This window comes from Panthera uncia (assembly GCF_023721935.1).
Source record: "Panthera uncia isolate 11264 chromosome C1 unlocalized genomic scaffold, Puncia_PCG_1.0 HiC_scaffold_3, whole genome shotgun sequence".
Taxonomy (NCBI): Eukaryota; Metazoa; Chordata; class Mammalia; order Carnivora; family Felidae; genus Panthera; species Panthera uncia.
In genome coordinates, this window is record NW_026057584.1 from 6768549 (window position 1) to 6790755 (window position 22207).

The 22207-nt window shown below is 47.6% G+C and overlaps 1 protein-coding gene and 1 long non-coding RNA gene across 9 annotated transcripts in view; one reads left to right on the top strand and one right to left on the bottom strand.

The window, feature by feature from the left end:
• Window positions 1–22207, top strand: part of USP40 (ubiquitin specific peptidase 40) — an 88171-nt gene extending 65964 nt beyond the window's left edge. For 6 of the 8 annotated variants that reach the window (XM_049614643.1, XM_049614644.1, XM_049614642.1 and 3 more), the window contains 9 exons: window positions 1562–1636; window positions 4054–4180; window positions 6187–6281; window positions 7825–7940; window positions 12419–12484; window positions 14678–14888; window positions 15029–15124; window positions 18646–18740; window positions 20255–22207. In XM_049614643.1, coding sequence (XP_049470600.1) covers window positions 1562–1636; window positions 4054–4180; window positions 6187–6281; window positions 7825–7940; window positions 12419–12484; window positions 14678–14888; window positions 15029–15124; window positions 18646–18740; window positions 20255–20366 — 993 coding nt within the window. In that variant the 3' untranslated portion in view covers window positions 20367–22207. Of the gene's footprint in view, window positions 1–1561; window positions 1637–4053; window positions 4181–6186; window positions 6282–7824; window positions 7941–12418; window positions 12485–14677; window positions 14889–15028; window positions 15792–18645; window positions 18741–20254 lie in introns of those variants that run through there. The other 2 variants (XM_049614645.1, XM_049614646.1) reach the window with 2 other exon arrangements.
• LOC125911054 (uncharacterized) lies at window positions 4125–12421 on the bottom strand. The gene is made up of 3 exons (XR_007454240.1): window positions 12246–12421; window positions 4548–4656; window positions 4125–4211 (listed from the first exon to the last, which is right to left on the bottom strand). It is a non-coding gene; the product is annotated as an uncharacterized LOC125911054 (long non-coding RNA).

Consider the following 22207-nt stretch of genomic DNA (forward strand, 5'->3'; position numbering starts at 1 on the left):
GAATGTTTCTAACAGCTGTGTTAGTCCTCTTTTGACTTCAGAGAGTATGTCCCTAGAAATAATAGTTCCCCATTGAGAGACAGAGAACTTCAGAGAACAGAAAACATGTGAGCCGGTGAAAGAATGTGAAGCTACACTCTGAATTTGGAAACCTGAATATTTTAATCTCCGTTTCTGAACGTTAACGATGGCAGAATTCATCTTCCCAGCCGGTCACTTAGGCTTTGATCAAAACTGCATCTCAGGATCCATCCAGACTCTTCTGGTAGCCTTAGAAACAGTGTTATCACAGGCTAGTTGGAAACTGGTCAACCGTCTTCTTGCTGATTCAGGTAGCATCAAACCATGGCTCTAAGGAGCCCCAAGATGAAGCTCTGTGAGAAAGCTTAGGCATTTGTGACCAGCCACTCTTCCCGCAGTCTGCCTCTGCGTGCTCTCTGTTCAGTAACAGGTGGTGGCATTGAACATCATCAGAAGGTTGACTCAAGCAGGTGGACTGGGGCCCTCCCACTGGAATACTCTTCGCTGTGCAGGGCTGAGCGAGTCTGCACAGAGAGGCCCCTTTGAGTCTTGGCCAGGAATCTGACTGCCCAGAGTAAGAAGTGGACCTCAGAGAATCTTGGGGACACACGGTTCGGATGTCAGAGAGCGTATCTGGTCATGTGGTCTCTGCATTTTCTTCTCTGTTAATTCCCACATCGGTATCGGTTCGTCTAAAAGCCATCTCCGTGTCCTCATGACTGGCTCCTCCTCCCAGACCTGCTGTTTCCCAGCCTGGTGTCTTCAGCCCACAGTGGCGCCTCCCCTGCTTACCTGCCTCCTTCGTATTTGGTCTTGGCCTCCGGAGACCTCTCAACTCCTCCACTCCTTCCTGATTCTTCCCACCACTGGCTGCCTGAGCCAAGTTTTTTTCTTCTTTTTTGGCCTCTTACCTAAATTACACCAACCGGCTTCCCCAAGTCAGGTGTTCCCCACTTCAGTATGTCGTTCTGTGGCAGCCAGACTGGTCTTTAAACACCCTTCTCAGAAAACTTGAGTGCCTTTTTTCAAAGCACCTAAAAACTCCTTTATTTCTAGTTCACAGCCCTTCCACCTGTGACACCGCCCCCCCCCCCCCCCCCCCGCCCTCCGATCAGTTCCCTCTCCAACTGACACTCTAGTCGGCCCATCTCTCAGCTCTTCTTGGATTCTTGACATAACCTCTACCGTAACCCTTTTCTTCTCAGGAGAATCCCTTCTCTCGTTTCCTCCAGCTTTTTCCAAATCAAACCCATCCTTTAGGCTTAACTAGAATTTCATCCTGTGTAGCTCAGGCTCTCATCCTTTCTCATTCTGTCCACTTCCTCCTCCCCTAATCTTTTATGATACTACGGTTCATACCCGATAATTTAATATGTAATGATGTGCTGTTTTACAGCCTCCGTTTATTTCCTGTCTTCCCCCATAGCTGCCTTACTGTTTCTTTCTTTCTTGAATGGGTAGTAGAGGCATCTGGTGCAAAGAAAAGAACCTAATCTCTGTTTGTTGCTGTCAGAACTGATAAAGGAATTTCTTTCCCCAGGACGCATCCCTGAAAGAACTCACGATATGTTCTGGAGATACCTTGCTTTTAATTGAAGGGAAACTTCCTCTTCCGGTAAGATTTCGCTTCTGAATTGACATTTTATAAATCACAGTTACTGCTTTCAGATTACAAAGATGGTATATTCTCATTGTGGGGAAATGCGACCCATCACGAAGAGAATGATGAGATTTGGGGTAAGTTCTCTGATCAGACAGCTGCCAGATTCTACATCTTTATAGGTTTCCCTCTTATAAAACCAGTTTGTATACGATGTTATTTCCTACTTCTCATATTTCATTTTTTAACCTGACTACAAAATCCAAAAATAATCATCATAGTCAGTGTATGCCTTACCATGGTTTAATTCATATATATTCCCGTTTTAAATTTGTTAATACTTAAATACAAATCCTCCTTAAAATTGTTCCAGAGTCAAAATCAGCAAGTCAGAAGGTATGAACTTTTACAGACCAGACACTGTCTGTATCTTGCCACGTTGCTTTCCCAGAAAGCTGCACCACATTGACATCCCTAATCAGCCACATCTGAGAGCTCTTAAATAAACACTGCATGTTACCACTTTTTTTTTTTAATGTTAGTGCAAGCGGAGGGGCAGAGAGAGGAGGACAGAGAATCTGAGGCGCGCTCTGCACTGACAGCAGCGAGCCCCAGGTGGGCCTTGAACTCACAAACCGTGAGATCGTGACCTGAGCCAAAGTCAGATGCTCAACTGACTGAGCCACCCAGGTGCCCCCGTATTACCGCTTTTTAAGACCATTATTTATTTGGTTATTTAATGTGGACACATGTAAAGGCAAAAGTTAAAAAAAAATGATCCCAGATTCCAGCACTGAGATAACCATTTGGTTATGATTAGAAAATTCAAATACCATGGAAGGCCATAAAATGAAAAAGGTTTTCCCATATTTTTCTCCCCAGAGAGAGAATGAATTTACTTTCCCTTGCATATCCTTCCAAGAAAAAACTGATGCCTGTTTGTATGCAGAATGGTACAGAAGGATATGTGTGTTCCCTTCTAACGTTTACATGAAGGGGGTCGTATTCTTTGCATTGTTTTACACTTGGTTTTTGTTTTTATTCACTTACTGTATCTTGAGGATCTCATATCAGCACACACCTTATTCTTCTGCATCACTTCTTAGAATTCTGTTTTATTCCATGACCTGTAAAGTGAACTTTTTAATGGGTAATATTCATAATACAAAATTTAAAGTGTATAAAAAGCGGGGCCAGGAAAAGTAAGCATCCCTCCTGCCCTCCAGCTGCTCAGTGCCCCCCCTCTGTAGGCAACCAGTTTCCACTGTATCCTTCCAGAAGTATATACTGTTTAATGCACACATATGCACACACGTGTGTATGTGTACATACGTAGCACATACATACATACATGTTTGTGTACATGCATGTTTTTCTTTACCCAAAAGATCATATGCAATTCTTTTTCTGTACCTCCCTTTCTTCATGAATATTTTATCTCCATATATATGTTACGTTAGTATACATACAGCTATTTCATTGTTTGATGGCTATGTAATATAGTCCATTGTGTGGAGGTACCGTGGTTTATCCAACCAGTCTCTTTTCAAGGATTTAGGTGGTTTCCAGTCTCTTGTTGATACAAATAACACTGCAAAAAATATCGCATATGTGCCATTTGCACGCATGTATCTACAGGATAAGTTCCTAGAACTGAAATCACTTTGTCAAAGGTTATGGCCTACCATAATGTAACCGGTTTGGTTTTTGCCACCGTAAACAGTTTGCATCTGTGGCTTTGTGTACGTGGGCTAATATATCAGCTTTATTTCCTGTAGTTTGTATATAGGAATCCAACTTAGAGCAGTAGGTTCTTCCTTCTTTATAAAGTTCCTTTAGGAATTTTAATGAGTGAAAACTGCTTCTAACAGGTGCATTGTACTAGTGGAGCTCTTACAATGCCTGAAAATATTTGTACAGTTTATTCTGTTAAATATTTTGTTATCTTGTTTATACTTGTCATTTATTGTGGTAAGATACTACAAGTAAGTGTATCTACTAAGATACTTCTAAGCAAAGAACACTGGGTCCCAGTCATCCATCCCAAAGACTAATTTTTTTATGACTTTAAACTTTTTTTTTTTTTTTTTGGGAGAGAGCAGGAGAGGGGCAAGGAAGAGAGAGAATTCCAAGCAGGCTCTGCACTGATGGCACAGAGCCTGACGCAGGGCCCGATCTCACAAACCACAAGATCACGACCTGAGCCTAAATCAAGAGTCGGGTGCTTAACCAACTGAGCCACCCAGGAGCCCCGATCTTAAACTTTTGATTGTAAAAACAATAAACAGATGTAGCGTATGGCAGTTAGTAATCTAAAAAGAAAAGTAATACATTCAGGAACGTTTTCTGTTATCAAGATATTTCTCTCTGTGGAAGTAGAAATTCACTCCATGCATGTACGTCACAGAAGTTAGAAATGCTCCATTCTTCAGGGTTTCCTGAAGGTGCCCATCTGGTGGTACCAGCCTGGGGGTCCCTCCGGTCATTGGAAGAGTCATCAGGACCAGGTGGACGGTACCCCTTCTCCAGGTGGGGTCTGGACAGCTACTTCCACCCAAGGTGAGAACAGAACAGTGGCAGCCAGTGTGTCCTAAAGAAAAGTAAAGTGACAAAGGAAGTATGTGTCTTCAGCGTAAGGCTGAAAATCGAAACCTGTTTATTCCATAACTCATGCCACGATAACACTGTCCTATTTTCCTACAGTGCTTTGTCACCCCTATAAAGTGCCGGCTCTTATTATCCTTATTAATCAGTGTATCAGATGTTTTCACCCCACAAGATCCTCATGAATTTAGCCCATTTATTGTAGCAGATTGGGACACTGAGTCTTTAGTCCCCACAGGGGCTCCTCCGAGGCCCCCACGGCAGAGACCACACCTGCCGGCTCCCTCCTTCCTGCCTCCCCCGCCAGGTCCCCGCCCCTCACCTCTGACTTCTGAGAAGCCCGAGTGCGAACGCTGTTTTACTCTAAGTTGTTCTCCACGGACAGAATTGAGCGCGCACATCGTGATGAGCAAGAAGTCACTAGCAGAGAGCTGGAATGTGTCGTAAAAAGATTTTCACTTCATTACAGAGAAAACACAAGTTAATTTTCCTTGTAGCTAAATAAAGAATATATTTATGGTAGGACCAACTCTTTACATATTTTTTTCCTTTTGTTGTGTTTTACTTCATTATTTAGCTGTTCTAGTGCCTTGAGGTATTACACACTTAATATTTCTTTTTACCTTTTAAAGCCTCAGTACTGAAATGAACACAGATGAGTCACATTGTTGTCTCCTTACTCTGAAGTCAGGATTATACGTAACGAGCAATAAAATACTTCATGTTGAATTACCTCTGAAATTGGCATTAAGTTTTTTTGTTTGTTTGGGTTATATTACATACGCACTAATTCTAAAAATGCTTTGGTGGTAGAATATTAATTACATAGAGAATTGGATACAAACTTAAAAAGCAGTGTCTTTCTCCATGAAAGTAAAGAAAAAAGTTTTTTTTTTTTTGAATTTTTTTTTTTGAGAGAGATGGAAAAGGGGGGGGGGGGGGGAGGGGGGGGGGGGGGGGCCAGAATCTGAAGCAGGCTCCAGAGTGCGAGCTGTCAGCACAGCACCCAACTCCGGGCTCGAGCTCCGGAACCGTGACATCATGATCTGAGCCGGTCGGATGCTCAACCACCCAGGCGCCCCCAAAATAGTTCATTTTTTGATAGTCCTTCTATATCACAATATATGGGAAATATGTTTTCGTTCCTGAGAGTTTCCTAAAAGTATCTTCTGGTGGCATCAGCTCGTGGTGTACTTAAGACAGAAGAACCACTCACAAAGAGCTTTTTTACTTCATTTACTTAATCTGATATCTTACTGTGTATCAGCACTGTGCCCAGCAATCAACAAAGCAAAAATGAGTTTTAAATTTAGTTACCAATTTTTATGTCTAGAGTTTTAGATAAGAGAACATTTTGGTTTTGCCTTTTTAAAACAAATGTAGAAAGTCCTTCTTACTGTCAAGGAAATTTTAGTCAGTAGACATTTACTGGCCATTTACTATGTGGCGTCCACCAATCCCAGACACTGGAAAGACCGACAGGATAGATGGAGAATGCCTGCCCTCTGTGGAAAATGACCATTGTCTTGGGGAGACAGAGTAGGAAAGCCATACACACAAGAAAACAGACAAAACATGTTGGGGTAAGTGTTACGAGAGAAACAAGAAGGTAAAATAGTAAGGGCTGAGGATCCTACCAGTAAAGTTCTCTCTGAGGAAGGAGAAAATGTGGAGAAGAATATTCTAGGTGGACATCACAAGTGTGAGACTCCTCAAACCCACTGCAGTGAGAGAACCGTGGCATTGTGCCCACAGCATCCTCCCTCCCTGCCAGTGTACCAGGCATGGCCTCCTCCCTTCCCAAGTCCCCAGGGACCCAATTTGAGGAACTCGGATTCGTAGTTTCTCTAATGGAGCTATACTAACCCTGTTTGTAATATCAAAACATGGCGTATATTTCAGAAACAGGAAGCGAACACACGGCAAAGCTCCTCTCTAACCTCCAGCTCTGTCCCTCGTAGGCGCTCCAGGTGACCTGTATGCAGAGGCTTCCCTCCGCCACGTGGGGGACCTCGAGATCTCAGAAGAGGCCACCTTGCTGGAGCTGAAGTCCCAGGTCAGACTTGCTCCCGTGGCGCACGTTAGTGGTGGCGTGGCTTCTTCCAGTGAGATATTAATATCTTCTTCTATTTCCTTTTGCCTCACTTACAGTCTGTTCTGATATGGCATGTGTTATATGCCATGTTCAGTGGTAAGTACCCAACAGGCGACTCACGCATATGGCTCAGACGGCCCCTGGTGTTTGTTTCTGCCACTGGCCTTGTGCCTTTCATTTCCCCCCACTCTGACAGGCATGCTGTGTGCTTTCATTTCAATTTGTCCTCAGTGACTTGCAGCTTATGTTCATTTTGATGTCTGTAAGGAAACATGATTTATTGAAACATCTGTAAAGCATTCACTTTACCCCTTTATTTACATTGTTTTTGTATCATCGTGATCCATGTGTTAAATGTTGTCCGTTGAAAGACGTGTTATCCGTCTCCCAGGTCCAGACATCAGCTTTACGGTAGGGGGTCAAACTGGATACTGTATCATTTTCTTCTGTATTAACATTAGTAGAGAAAGGGCATTCGGTCCAAATGGAAAGGCTGGATTGAAAACAACACAAAATGCTTAAGAAGCATCTTACTGTTACTGGGCATCCCTTTCTCTTAAAAAAAAAAATTGGGGTGTCCAATTGAGTATCAGTGGCTGATCTTGACTTTCCTGTTGTGTCCTCGGCATATGAAATAACCTTCCTCAGAAGCAGCAAATGGTCTTATTCCCATGAGGGACAGGAGGGGAGACTTTTTTGTCTTATATTGGATTGAGAGATCCAAAATTGCTGTTTTTAGATAAAAAATGAATACTGGCCATTTTATTTTTTATTTTTTTTTTAACGTTTATTTATTTTTGAGACAGAGAGAGACAGAGCATGAATGGGGGAGGGTCAGAGAGAGGGAGACACAGAATCTGAAACAGGCTCTGGGCTCTGGCTGTCAGCACAGGGGCCCGATGCGGGGCTCGAACTCACGGACCGCGAGATTGTGACCTGAGCGAAAGTCAGCGCTCAACCGACGGAGCCACCCAGGCGCCCCAATACTGGCCATTTTATATACTACAACCTAAATCTATAAATAGTTCTCAGCCCCTGCAAAATTAGTGCAGAAGTTGAGGCCTACCAGTTGCATCCAAAGATTCCGAAACATTTCAAATTCAAGTTCTTTCACTGACTGAGGAAACTCTGAAGAACTACGTTAACAGTAAAGAAAGCGGATGATGAACTCCTTGCTTTCATTGGAGCTCTTGTGAGTTATACTCATAGAAATTAATTTCTAAGTTTCATTTTCTAAAACATGATTTAGAAGGAGCTTATGGCTCAATAGAAAATTCACTTATCCCACAAGCTGGTTTTCCTAGAGAGGAATACAACAGTAACTGGACTGATTTCATTCAAGCGATATCCCTGAGATTTTTTTTTTTTTTGATAGATTTTATCATTATGCGAGATACTCTTTCCCTCAGATGACATTGTGTAGGGCTTCAGTTTCGTCCAAAACAATACATGTTGCGGGAGTGCTTTTTCACACCATTGGAGAAACGTCTTGTTTCTTTTCTAGGCCATGACCTTGTCCTCCTCTGATTTCGTCATCCCGTCCCCAGCCTTCCTTAGAGCCTGGACCTTGGAAAGTAAGCGCCCTGGCAGGCTTTTACGGACCAACCTGCAGCAACTCAAGTAGGTTCCCCCTCGATACTCTGTCTTCCGTTTCCTCCACCGCTGTGGTACCAGGTGGTGAGAGGCCGGGGGAGAAGGCAGGTAGCCTGTTGTCAGGTAGACGCTTTGAAGCAGAAACTCTGGGCCTTTAGTTTGCCACATTAAGCATAAATGTAGCTTTGTGTGTTTTTACTGTGCTTCAGCTACCGTGAACAGAATTTTGAGGTTTTTTTCAAGCTTTATTGAGATATAATTGACATGTTAGCACTGTGTAAATTTAGAATGATTGCCACCATAGCGTTAGCAAACACCTGCATCGCATCACATAATTACCATTTCTTTTTCATGGTAAGAACATTCAAGATCTGCTCTCCTAGCAACTTTCAAATATGGGATACAGCACGGTGAACGGGAAGAGCTGGGCTGTACGTTAGAGCCTCAGAACTCACTTGTCTTCCTCCCGGACGTTTGGACTCTGTGATCAGCATCTCCTCTTTTCCTGCAGCCCTAGAAACCGTCACGTACTCTCTGTTCCTAGGAGTCCGGCCTTTTCAGATTCCACATATTTGTGAGATCGCACAGGATTTATCTTTCTCTGTCTCACTCACTCCACGATACTCGCATAATGGCCTCAAGGTCCATCCATGTTGTCACAGACGATAGGCTGTCCTCCTTTCTCGTGGCCGAATGATAGTCTGTCGCTTACACGTATAGACACCACGTCATTGTCTGTGATGGACACTTAGGTGTCTCCAAATCCTGGCTGTTGTGAATAATGCTGCTGTGAATAGTACCTGTTGGAGATTTTGTTTTCATTTCCGTGCATACCCAGAAGTGCTAGGTCATATTGGCAATTCTTTTAATTTTTTGAGGAACCTCCAGAAGACTGGCTTCACCAATTTACATTCCCACCAACAGTGCACAGGGCTCCCTTTTCTCCACACCCTCGCCAGCACTTATCTCGTCTTCCTGATGCTGGTGGGAGGTGGCATCTCAGGGTGGTTGCAATTTGCATTTCCTTGATGAGGAGTGATGTTCACCTTTTCACGTGCCTTTTGGCCACCTGTAGATCTTCTTCAGGAAAGTGTCTATTCGGTTCCTCTGCCCATTTTTTTACTGGACTGTTTCAGAGGTTTCTTGCTTTTGAGCTTTCTGGGTTCTTTCTTAACCCTTTATCACATAGATGATTTGCAGGTATTTTCACCCATTTCATAGGTGGCTTTTTCATTGACTGATGGTTTCCTTTGCTGTGCAAAAGCTTTTTAATTTGATGCAGTCAGTCCCACTTATTTTTGCTTTTCTTGGCTTTTCCTTTTGGTATCAGTACCAAATCCAAAAAAGTCATCGCCAAGGCCAATGTCAGGGAGCCTACCTCCTGTGTTTTCTTCTAGGAGTTTTGTGGTTTGTGGCCTTTCATTCAAGTCTTTAATCCATTTTGAGTTGCTTTTTTTTTAAGTTTGTATTATTTAAATACACCATATTAGAGCACTTGTCTCTGAAAATATCACAAATAAAAGATTTTTTTTTCTTGTTTCAGCAAATTAGAAGTAGGGGGAAATTTCTACACAGTAGCTGCTATGAGCCTGATTTCTTTCTTCCAATTTTTTTTCTTTTTTTTTTTCATTCTTTTTTTTTCTTGTCATGGAAGTAGCAACATCAGGACGAGAACACTTACATGCATACATACGCTGTATTTTACAGAGACACAACAAAAGCGTTTGCGATAGATAGAGTGTTGCAAACGCCACATCTCTTTCCTTTATCTCATGTTCAGTTTTGATTGAAACACATTTCCTTACAACGCTTAAATATACAAAGAGTAAGTAGAATGTTGTTAAGGTAAAACACAGGGTACAGACTCTGGCCAGTGCCCTGCTAATTGTTAATGAGAGTAGAAAGCAGATTTGAATTCTCCTCTTAATTCTCTTAATTAGCTTCATGAGGCATTTCCCTCCTCCCATGCTCCCCCCACCCAAGATGTGCCCCCCGTGGATCTTTTTTTCATTTTCTCTACAGTCTCTCCATCAGCCCAGGTTCGTGGGGTGCTTAATGTTCGTATTCAGTCATTTTAATATACCGGTAATGTAGGAAGGGCAGTCAGGTCTGACGGAGGTGCGGTGGCGTGGAGCTGGCACTGGGGCTACCAAAGCGACTGTCTACTGAAGACAACGCGGGGTCCACTGTGACGAACGCAGTCGGAACGCATCTGGCGTTACTCTGACCTTCCAGCATCCCGGGTCTGGCAGTAGTGGATGGCACTGAAGTGAACGTAAATGGCCACCGATGAGAGTTGTGGGTCTATCACGTCCACAAAATAAACTGCCACTGATGCAGTGAAACCGATCTCCTGGGACCACGGAAGACACTGAGATGATATGCATCGCCTCGGGCCCAGTTTGCGTGCAGGAATCGACTGTCCTTAAGCGCTGCAGGCTCTGCTGTTCCCAGATCACCGGCCATAGTCACTTGGGCACAGGACCACACCGCCCTCGGTGTAACAGGACAGGGCCGATGTCGCCGCGCTGCGCCCAGCCGCGGGGGCACGCGAGGCTCCAGCTGTGCCGGTAGCTGTCCGTGGCACAGAGCAGACAGCGGCCCGCATCTTGCCCCCACGACCTGCTTTTCCCCTCGAGGTGGCGGCAGAAAGCGAGCGAAGCCGCTCGGCTTCCAAGGAAGAGTTTTTGAGCTGATTTTTGTGCGCAGCGTAAGAGAGCGATCGGTTCCGTTCTTTTGCACGTGGCTGGCTGGTTTTCCCAACACCGTCTGTTGAAGAGACTCTCCTCTCCCCAGTGCGGAGTCTTGGCTCCTTTGTTGTAAACTCATGGGCCGTACGTGCATGGGTTCATTGCTGAGGTCTCTGTTCTTCTCCATTGGTCTTTGTGTCTGTTTTTATGGCAAAACCATATTGTTTTGGTTACTGTAGTTTGAAATCAGGAAGGGTGATGTCTCCAGCTTTGTTCTCAAGATTGCTTTGGCTCTTTGGGATCTTTTGTGGTTCCGTACAAATTTTAGAATTGGTTTTCTGTTTCGGTGAAAAATGCCATTGAAATTGATAGAGATTGCATCGAGTCTATAGATATCTCTGGGTAATGTGGACATTTTAACAATATTCTTCCAATTCACAAACGTGGAATTTCTTTTCCACTTATTTGTTTCTTCAGAGAGTTTCTGTCATCAGTGTCTTCAACATATCAATCTTTTGCCTCCTGGGTTAAAATCTCTTCCTGCGTATTTTATTCTTTTCAATGCTGGTAAATGGGACTGTTTTCTTAATTTGTCTTCCTGATAGTTCAGTGTTAGTGTGTAAAACATTAAATGATTTTTGTATACTGATTTTGTATCCTGAGACTTTACCGAATTCATTTAATAGTTCTTTGGTGTTTAGGGTTTCCTATATATAATATGTCTTCTGTAACTGGAGACAGTTTTACTTATTTCTTTTTGATTTGAATGCCTTTTCTACTCCGTGTTTCATTGCTCTCGGAAGGACTTCCAGGACTGTGCTGAACGAGGGCAGCGAGAGCGGGCGTCTTCTTACTCCTGACGGTAGAGGAAAGGCTTGCAGACTTTACCACTCAGCATGTTAGCTGTGAGCTTGTCATATATGGCCTTAATTATGTCAAGTTGTGTTTTGTCTCTACTCATTGTGTTGAGAATATTTATCAGGAAAGGATGTAGAATTTTGGTCAAATGCTCTTTCTTCCTCTATTGAGATGATTAGATATATACCCTTAGTTTTGTTACTGTATCACATTGATTGATTTGCAGATATTGAATCACTCTTACATCCCTGCAATAAATTCTCCTTGATCATGGTGTAGGATTCTTTTAATGTACTGTTGAATTTGGTTTGCTAAGTCAGGTTTTGTATCAGGGTAAGGCTGGCCTCATAATAGAAATTTACAAGTGTTCCCTATTCTGTTTTTTGAAAGAGCTTGAAGAGGATTGGTATTAATTCTTGAAATGTTTATTAGAATTAACCAGTGTGGGGCGCTTGTGTGGCTCAGTCGGTTAAGCATCCTACTTCGGCTCAGGTCATGATGTTGCAGTTCGTGGGTTTGAGCCCTGCGGTGGGCTCTGTGCTGACAGTGTGGAGCCTACTGTGTCTCCCTCCCTCTCTCTGCTCCTTCCCAACTCATGCTTGCACGCACTCTCTCTCTCAAAAATAAACATTAAAAAATTTAAAAACACACACACACACACACACACACACACCAGTAAAACCATCTGGTCCTGGACTTTTCTGGTTCAGTTCCCTTGCTAGTAGTTGGTCTGTTCAGATTTTCTATTTAGTGCATACTAAGTCTAGTATGTTCCAAGACTTACCCATTTTTTTCCAGCCTGTCCAGTTTGTTGGCATCCATTTGTTCATAGTTGCCTCCCAAATATTGAGTGTTCTTATTTAGTATATTCTTTTGCTCAAGAGAAAACTTAGAATTTTCCCCCCAAAAATCTAAAAACTTAAATGTCACTCAATAGTATTTTGTTTCATTTATCAGGGAGTATAAACTGGGAAGGAAAACGGAGATCTGTCTAGAGCCCCTTCAGAAGGAAGAAAACTTGGGGTAAGCCATCCTATTCCATGTACATGTCTCGTCAGGTGGGTAGTTTCCTGAAAAACTTAACAATGTGATCAGTAGTGAAGGGTTTTTTCCCACTGCTTGAGTAGCATGGCAGCTTAAACCAGATTGTGTTCTGCAAATATGTCTGTATGCCTGGTGTCTGGAATTTAGAACTCAGTTTTCCATGAAAACAGTGAGTCACAAATGCATACTGACTCCGTAATGATCTCAAAGTGTAAGAAGCTGCTCATTCCCAGCTCTCACCAGTGCACTGAGATAGTGTGTTGTCAGACTGACTTAGCACAGCACCTGTCACTGCCCCCCCCCACCCTACTTTTTCGTCTTCACAGTGCCTGACATACACGTACTGAATTGTGTGTTACTGGTCTCCCACTGCTGGGATGTAAGCCTTGTGAGAACACATCCTTTGTGTTTTGGTCACTGCTCTTGCCGCAGTAACACAAGTTACTGACAGGTGCGTCGTGGTCACTAATTATTGGATAAAGAAACACCCCTAAGGGGTCTGTAATCAACCTTCCTATTTCTTGATTCTCATTACAAGAAAGTCTTTTAGGGGCACCTGGGTGGCTAGTCGGTTAAGTGTCCAACTCTTGGTTTCGGCTCAGGTCACGATCTCACAGTTTGTGAGTTCGAGCCCCATGTGGGGCTCTGTGCTGACAGTGTGGAGCCTGCTCAGGATTCTCTCTCTGCCCCTCCCCCGCTCACTCTCTCTCAAATAAATTAAAAAATATAAAATATTTTATAAGACCTTCTATCAGTATCATAAAATAGGTTGTTTCTACCTGATGTGATGGGAACACCATTCCTGCTGTTCGTCCTGCTGTGTAGTAACCAGGAGCCCTCCATCGACAGGACTTTCATTTAACCCCTCTGCGTTTATAAAAGTGCATCCTTTTTTTTTTTAATTTACCATTTTTTTCAACGGTTATTTTTGAGTGGGAGGGGCAGAGAGAGAGGGAGACACAGAATCCGAAGCAGGCTCCGAGCTGTCAGCACAGAGCCCAACGCGGGGCTCAAACTCACGAACTGTGAGATCACGACCTGAGCAAAGTCAGAAGCTTAACCGACTGAGCCACCCAGGCGCCCGTAACAGTACATTCTTAATACAAACCATATGACCAGGAGTAGTTCCCTGGAGGGGGATTTCTGGATCAGATGGTATGGATATTTTACACTTCTTAAAAGTTAGGGTCCTTTCCGGGTGAGTTACACCAATTGCTGTTCCCACGGGCAGTGTCTATGAGTAGTATTACTTTACTTTGCCCTCAGTTGCAAGTATTCAGTGTTGGTTTGAATGTTTGCTAAACTGATAAATGAGAAATGGTTGTCTTCTCTCATTTGCTTCAGTTCGTTGATTGCTGGTAAGACTGGGTATTTCTCAAAGGCTTGTAATTATAAGCCATTTGCATTTTGCGAGTGTGAATTCATATATTTTGTGTGATTTTATAACGGGGTCATATGAAAAAGTGGTTTGTGAGTGCTTTCTCAGTGACACTGACCCTTGGTCACATCTGTTGTAAGTGGTACATGTCCCTTTGCAGACCAGGCCGTGCACTTGCTTGGACCCCCTCCCTGGTGGCTCCCTGTCCTTGACCAGCCCCCAGAGTCCCACCCCCAGCCTCACCACACCTGCACCCTCCCTGTGCCACTGCCCCCAGTTGTTCCCCCATCATGTCACCCCTTCTTTTGGTGAAAGCATCCACACAACAGAAACGTGTCACTTAAAATCCCACATGGTCTCAGCACCCTAAATGCCCAGCAGTTGTGCCCGCTTCTCCCCTCCCCACCTTCCAGCTGGAACCCCATGTCCCGTACCACCCCACACGCCCAGCTCCTCCCATCCTTCTGCGTTTGTCTCCCTGGGCCCCTCTTCCCCACGCCAAGCCTTTGCTCGCTTCTCCCTGGCTGCCCCGCAGCAGCTCAGCCTTCGGGCACCTGTTCCATAGCTCTGTCTGGCAACCTCGGCACACTGGCCCGGCCCGGCCCGGCCTGGCGTGGGAGCTTCGCCCCGCTCGGGGCCGGATCAGCACCGAAGGAAGTCAGAGTAGGGAAGAGTATTAGAGGGTCTTGGGAAAAACCAGGAGAGTGGGAGGGGAGGCTTCGCCCGTCACGCTCCCCCATGGTTACTGTGTTCTCACTTTGCTCAGTCTGACACTCGACTGTTTTCTGGCGCAGGCCCCACGACGTGGTGCTGAGAACACAGATGCGCATCCCCGGCAAGAGGGCATACGCCCCGCACGTGGACTTGGTGTGGGACACCGCCTGCGGCTGGACCGCCGGCTCCTTGAGGCAGCGCATCGCCCACTTCTGCTCTCTTCCCGTGGAGAAAATTGAAATCGCCAAGTACTTCCCCGAAAAGTTCGAGTGGCTTCCAGTCTCCAGCTGGGTAAAGTTGTGGGCCTTTCTCAGAGAGTCTGGGCCTCGCCAATGTAGTCACTAGGCCACGTGCGCTTTCCCACAGATAGGGAACTTAGTGAGAACCTGAGATTGACTTTTCTTTATTCAAGATGCTTGATTTCTCTATAGAACCAGCAAATTACCAAGAGGAAGAAGAAGAAAAAGCAAGATAATTTGCAGGGAGCACCTTATTACTTGAAAGATGGAGACACTGTTGGTATCAAGGTAAGTTACTTAACAGCAAATGTACCACTTCAGTAAAACACCAAGATCAAGTGATCTTATAGAGAAGTTGTATCAGTTCTTCAAGGCTCAGATAATCCCGTCTTCTAGAAATTGTTTCAGAGAATGGGAAGCAGAAGAGAGAAAGCCAGGCAGCTCGTTATGAGGTCAGTAGGACCTCAGTATCAAAACCTTAATCTGGGTTTGACTCACATGAAAAAAATGCTTTTGAAGTTGTGTCGTTCAGTGTGTTGCCGTAGGTGTTCGTAGGTTCCTGTATTAGGGGAAGACCTTTCCTTCCGTTCCTACTTTGCTCCTTTTCTTTTCATCCCGAATGAGCACTGTGATACCAAATCCCTACTGTGTCTGCACCTGTTGAATTAGCTTCACAGCTTCCCACCTCTCATCTGGTGTCCTGTTCCTACATAAGTGACAGAGCCACCTGGCTTGCCTTGGACAAACCTACTTTTCACACTATAATATTTCTAGGTTAAGAATTAGTCATTTCGATCCTTGATTTAAGAATTAACTTCCAGATATTAAGTTGACTAAGGATTAAATTGCTGACTGATATTTTCACATCAAGGAACCAGTACTCCCTTACCCACCACTTGCATTCAGCATTGTAATAAACAGTGGGACCCTTCCCAAAGAACAGTAAATAAAGGAAATTCTAAAAGGAAAGCATGAAACCGTTACATGCAGTTCTACAAAGGAGATTCAAGAGACTGTACAGATAAACCCTCAGATCAAGAGAGTTCAAAAGACTGCAAGGTCGGTATACATAAAACTACAAGGTACCCGGGAATGCATCCAGTCGAAAGATTTAGAAGACCTCTCCAGAGATCACAAAAACACTGAGCAGTATTGAAGCTTCAGTTAGGCACACAGCAATATTACACCTCACAGTACAAAGATAGCGGAATGCTTCCCATGTCTGTGAAGTTAGTGCTGGTCAGTAAGAGACATAAACTCACGTGCAGGAGCACAGGGCAGAGAGCTGAGGTGTTTAAAGACCACGGTCCAGGGGCACCTGTGTGGCTCAGTTGGTTGAGTGTCCAACTTAGATCATGATCTCACGGTTCGTGAGTTTGAGCCCCGCGTCGGGCTCCGTGCTGACAGCAAGGAGCCTGGAGCCTGCTTCAGAGGCTCTGTCTTCCTCTCTCTGTCCCTCCCCCACTCATTCTCTTTCTCTCAAAAATAAACCAACAGTAGATAAGTAAATAAAAGACCGCAGTCCGGGTGCTCACCTCACCAGGTACAAAGTGACAAGGGCAGGCAGGAGGGGGGCACTTGAAGCGACATTAAAAACGGATTATTCAGTAACTGGTACTGGGAAAATGGGTTATTCGTACAGGAGAAATTCTCATAAAGAGGGTCCCCAAATTTATTTGAGCTTCAGGCCCCGGAAAATCTGTATCCAGCTCTGCTCACACCAGATACATGAATACGAAAACTCAAATGTGAAAGGCAGTGATTTCCAACCTTTAGAAGATTTAAGAAATCCTTCTTAACCTAAGTCATAAGGATTTTCTCAACATAAGAAACAAAAAGCACAGACCAAAAGAAAAGGATGGATAAATCTGTACTAAAAGTAAAAATTACAGGGGCACCTGAGGGGCTCGGTCAGTTGAGCGTCTGACTCTTGAGCTGAAATCAAGTCACGATCCCAGGGTCGTGGGGTCGAGCCCCACATTGAGCTCCGCACTGAGCGTGGAGCTTGCTTGAGATTCTCTCTCTCTCTCTCTCTCTCTCTCTGTAAACAAAGAGTAAAACTTTTAGTTCATCAAAGGAAATGACAGTGAAAAAGGCAAGCCACAAAGAGGAACAAGATCGGTCACAAGGATGATGGTCCAGAATGTGAAGGACATGTGTAAGTCAGTTACAGAAAGACAGCCCGACAGGGGAGACCGGGGCGAGGATGAACACCCCCCCCCCCCTTGGGAGGAGACTGGCCAGGAAACAGGGCCTTTGAGGTGAAGCAGCGGCCGGCACCGCCCGCCTCCGGCAGGGGCGCACGCGGGCTGGCACCGGAGACAAGTCCAGGCCGGGCAGGACGATCTTGTGCGCAGCAAACCCTGGCCATTCCTAGACGCAACCTGAATCAGCTCACACACGAGTGAGGAGACGTGCGGAGGGCTCACCTCAGCATAGGTCGGAAGAACTTCAGTGATCCTCAGAAAGGGGACAGATAAAACGAAGAAAGGTATTAACGTGGTGATCTAGAACACGGCAATTAAAGTCCATAAATCAGGGCGACGTATGTTAACGCGGACAGACCTCCAGTTACTTAGGGTTGAAAACAAAGTCACAAAGTGGTCATTTACAGGAAATGTAAAGCCTTGTAAAATGCGGAGGGTCCCTGAGGGTCACAGTCCTGGGTAGTAATCGGGGCGGAGGGAGGACGGCAACAACCAGGCTCACCCCCACGGAGCACTGGCCTCTGACGGGTGGGGGGGCCAGCGGCAGAATATGAGTTTTCCTTGGAAAACAAATGTGCAAATGTGGTCAAAGGTCAGTGGTGTTAACAGCGGTCACTGAGCAGCTTTTTCATCTACGCGGCACCGTCCACGTGCATACGTTCACCTCCGTTTTTCCCCGTGACCGTGGTAGGAGTAGGGGTCTCGGGACGCACGCCTGCGGTCTTGCAGGTACCGCTCTGAGGACGTGGACATCAGCCCGTTTCCTCTGTATTTCCTCTTAACTTTGCAGTCAGCTTTTCTGTTTTTAAAAAGCACATCATACGCCACTTACCTGAATAAAGGTTCCTTGTGCAGCACTTACTGGAACAGAAATCGTATCGTATTTGTTACTTTTTCTCACCTGAGAGCTACTTGTAAAAGCAGCAAAACCCTCCTGCGTGTCCTCAGTATCTTAGCACGTAGCTGCCCCTCCCAAAGGCACACGACGGAGGTGGTCAGTCACACAAGACGGTGGCAGGTGGCGAGCGTCAGAATGGCCACTTTGCGCTACACATGTTCCTGTGAGCACTGCTCAGGGTCAGAGCCGTGTGCTGTCACCCAAGTGATGTGTCCCCACGTGCTAAGCCGGGACGGGGGGGTGGGGGGGTGGCCAGGGCTCATGGCAAATGATGTCCACGTACGAAGCCGATGGCACGTGCCAGGAGTGGAGAGGTCTGGTCCCTCGGGAGAACGTGGGGACAGCATCTGGGGACACCGGAGAGTTAACAGACGCCCACGGTGTCACTGTGGAGGTGTGCAGGTGGCCGCTGTGACAGGATTTCTGAAACAGCTGTGCTCCTGGCCGGGGAGGACCCTGTGCCTATGTCGTCCTCTGTCGGAGCCCCTGTGCCGGCCATCAGTGGGGCTGTGTGCTCGCTCAGAGGCCGGCGCGACATTTCCACTGCTGGCCGAGCATATTTCCAGCACCAGCATGTCTTACGTTCGTTGTTTAATTTACGTCAATTCAGATATCCTTCTGTTGATGTATTTTTTTGCATACGTCTTAAAAGTAGGCTAAGAAGAGATCCGAAAACACTGTTCCTTCGTTATTTTGAAATGTAGAATCTCCTGGTTGAGGATGATGAAGATTTCAGTACCGTCAGAGATGACCTGGGAAAAGAGACACAGAAGCAGCTCGCTCTGGGAAAACAGAAAAGGTACGGCCAGTTTCTCTCACGCGGGCAGCGTCCCCTCGAAGGCCCTGATGGCAGCTCTTCCCACCTGTGCTCTTGATCGAGGCTCGGACAGGGATCCTTCTCCGCTGTCCGTGCTTGTACACGCTCCTTTGGTCACCTCCTGACAGGCTTTCCGGGAACAGGGACACAGCCCGGGCGACATGGGCAACAAGTCACTAGGAGGAAACCCTCCCCCTGCACCCTGGTCTGGTCTCCCGCCTCCTCTCTGCCACTTGCTGGGCCTTTTCCTCCAGACGCCGGCACCCTTGGGTCTCCTGGACAGATGAGCACCACTGTCACAGAGCGGCTCCAGCCTCTGCCTGCCCGCTCACTGCCCTTCATCCAGCACCTCCCTGTTCACGCCACCCCCGCGCCCTCCCCGCTCTCTCCCCGCTCTCTCCCCACTCTGCCAATATGGACTCTCGTTCCTCTTCGTGGCACTCACCTCTCCCCCCCACCCATAAACCAGGTACACTTACCAGAATCTGCTGGAATGTTCCATCAGTATTGATACTTGAGACTCCATGTGCCTGAACAGGGCTCTCACCCCCGTATCCGTGTCACCCCCATGCAGGCCCTGTCAGGGGCACCACGGTCCTCCCGATCTGCTCCCTGCTTCCAGGCTCCTGAAGTCTGAGTCCTCAGTTGGCTTTTCCCTGTTCTGATTGCTTCTTACCCGAGTTACTGCTGCAGCCTTCGACGTAACCCACCTGCCCGAGCCCCTGCTCACCTCCTACTCTTCACCTCCTCCTACCCGTCCCCGCCTTGGGTACCGATGTGTCAGGCATGCTGCCAGGGGCACCCGGCGGGGCCGGAACAAACCACAAGGAAGAGAGGGCCGAGCGGGAGGCAGTGTCACTCTGGCACCACACCCGCAGCAGTCCACGGGGCTGGACGTTTCAGATCCTTGCGTCTGTCGATCTTAACACGTTGATTCAAAAGGTAAAGATCACTCTGCCATGAGACGTTTTCATCTGGCAGATTGGAAAAGGCCCCAAGTTTGACCCGCTGTGTGGACAACATGCAAAAGCCCATTGTCCTGACATAGGGTTGGTGAGGTGGGGGCAGGGGAGGCATAAATTGAGGTCCTCCGACTGAACAGTTTGTAAATACCTGTCCAAATTGCAAACACGCGTCCCTGTGGCCCGTCGTAACTTAACCCCAAGAAGTTGGAACGGGGGTGCCTGGGTGGCTCACTTGGTTAAGCTTCGGCTCAGGTCATGATCTCAGGATTCGTGGGTTCAAACCCTGCATCAGGCTCTTTGCTGACAGCTCAGGGCCGGGAGCCTGCTTTGGATTCTGTGTCTTCCTTTCTCTCCACCCCTCCCCCGCTTGCACTCTGTCTCTCTTTCTCTCTCTCAAAAATATCTAAAAAAAAAAGTTTTTTTTTTTAAAAAGCTGGAATGAATTTCAGAGTCATTCCAAATCCCCCAACCCGGTGAGGCCTGTGGTGTCCACGACCGTGAGTCTATGACAGCCTCTCCTGTCTCCCGCAGCCAAGAAACCCTCCGTGTGCAGAGCAGTGACGTCTTCTCTGGTGTCAAGACGCCGGCCCGGCCCCGAGCACCAGAAGCGTCTCTTTCCATCCACGTCGGGAGTTTCAGATAGTGCGGGCAGCCAGCGACGTCCCCGTGGCCTCCGCACCCCAGCGGTGCCGGTACTGGCGGGTGGTGGGCGTGGGCGCGCTGCTCCCCCCACAGCTCCCCGGGTGCTGCCGTGCGCGCACGCGTGTGGTTTTCCGCCTCCTGCGGACGGGATTCCAGACCCTCCGTTTATTACGGGCAGAGGGACGTTCCATCCCCGGCCAGACGAGGCGCGCTTTATCACGTGGCCGAGCTGCCTCCCCACCTGGGGGGCTTGCACAGACCTGGCGGTGTCCCACAGCGGCTGGTCCCACGCTGCCCTTGCACCACACCTGACCCCGGCTGCCATCTGTATGAGAAAGTTCACCCGTTCCCCGTGAACTGCAGGCACGTCGCTACCCTCCGACGGGTCCGCCGTCTGAAGCACTCACGTTCTTCTGTCTTCACGGTTCAGACGAGGTTGTCCCCGCGTCAGCAAGGATTCTGACAGCTCAGCTCACGCCGACGGGCCGGCCAGGCTCACGCTGGGACACAAAGGGTGTTTCTGGCCCCCACGCGGCACGTGATCCCCCCCTTTGACCGGAGTTAAAACCGATTCTAAAGCGTTAGCTCTCTTTCCAGGATGAGGAGACAGGGTGGCCTCCCGGGCTCGGTGGACGCTGCTGAAGAGAAGGAAGCCTCGGGTGTGGCCACACTGGTGGCAGCTCGGCAGCCCTGAGGTGCCCTCCGCCCCGTGTCGTCCGTGATCAGAGCCTTCTCGCTGCTGCTGCGAACGCCGGAGCCTCCGTGTGTCCGGAAGCCCGGCCGCGGCAGACGGGCCTGGCGTGGGCTGATGGTCCCGAGTTTCTTCAAAACAGAAAACCTAAACCAGGATTCTGTTCCTCCTAATTAAGCTTGGCTAATAATCAAAGACCTCAGCGGTATTTGTGACAGACCTACATCTGTCCCCAAGCCGGCTGACCAGGACACTGGGACGGTGCACGCAGATTCCAGCTGGGCCGGAGCAGGGTTCCCGAGAAGGTAACGTGCTCTCTTACCTCAGATGAGGCTTTGCGGCAGCCCTCGCCGCGAGGCCGTCGCCTCCCCTCCCTGCCGCTGCCGCTGCCGCCACCGCACTCGGTGGCTGGAGGTGGCGGGAGGACAGGTGCGGGCCAGCGTCCCGGCCGCGGCACGAGCCGCGTGTCCACAGAGCTGGCCGCTTCCGAGCGGCCTGGCCCCGCCCCGCTCCTAGCACGGTCCCAGCCGCCGCGGGAGACCTGGGCCTCCGTGCGCGTGTCTGGCGTCGGGCCCCAGGGGCTGGATCTGCCCGAGGGTGTAGACGGGCTCCACGGATGCACCTTGCGCAGCCACCAACGCTAGACGTGAGGGGGGCCGTGGCCGGAAGCCCACCCCTCGGCGTAGAATCTGTTCCGTTCACACGAGCTCCGTGGTCGGTCCCTTCGTGGTAAGGTCATAAAATGGTGACGTAATAACTAAAAAGCTTGGCTGTGGAGAAGCCCGAGCCCTTGCCAGACGGTGCCTTCGTGGGCCCGCGGTGAGCCTGCCTTCCTCCTGTCCATCCTTCCACATGGGGGTGGAGTGGGGCCCCGGGGGGGGGGGGGGGGGTGCTGTGAGACCTTGTTCAATAAACCATTCTTCACTGTCGTCTCCACGTCTGATGTGCACCTGCTGTTTCCTGCTCCACCCGCTTTTGTTCCCGAACCCACTTCAGAGGCTAAACGTTTATATTTAGAAATGCTGTCTCAGTCCTGCCTCAGAAATTTAAATTCTGGGGACTCCTGAGGAAGACTACCAGAAGAAACTGCAAGTTTCTGGAGAAGGGGCAGTGGTGGTTGCATTACAGAGAACAGTTATTCCACTAGGACA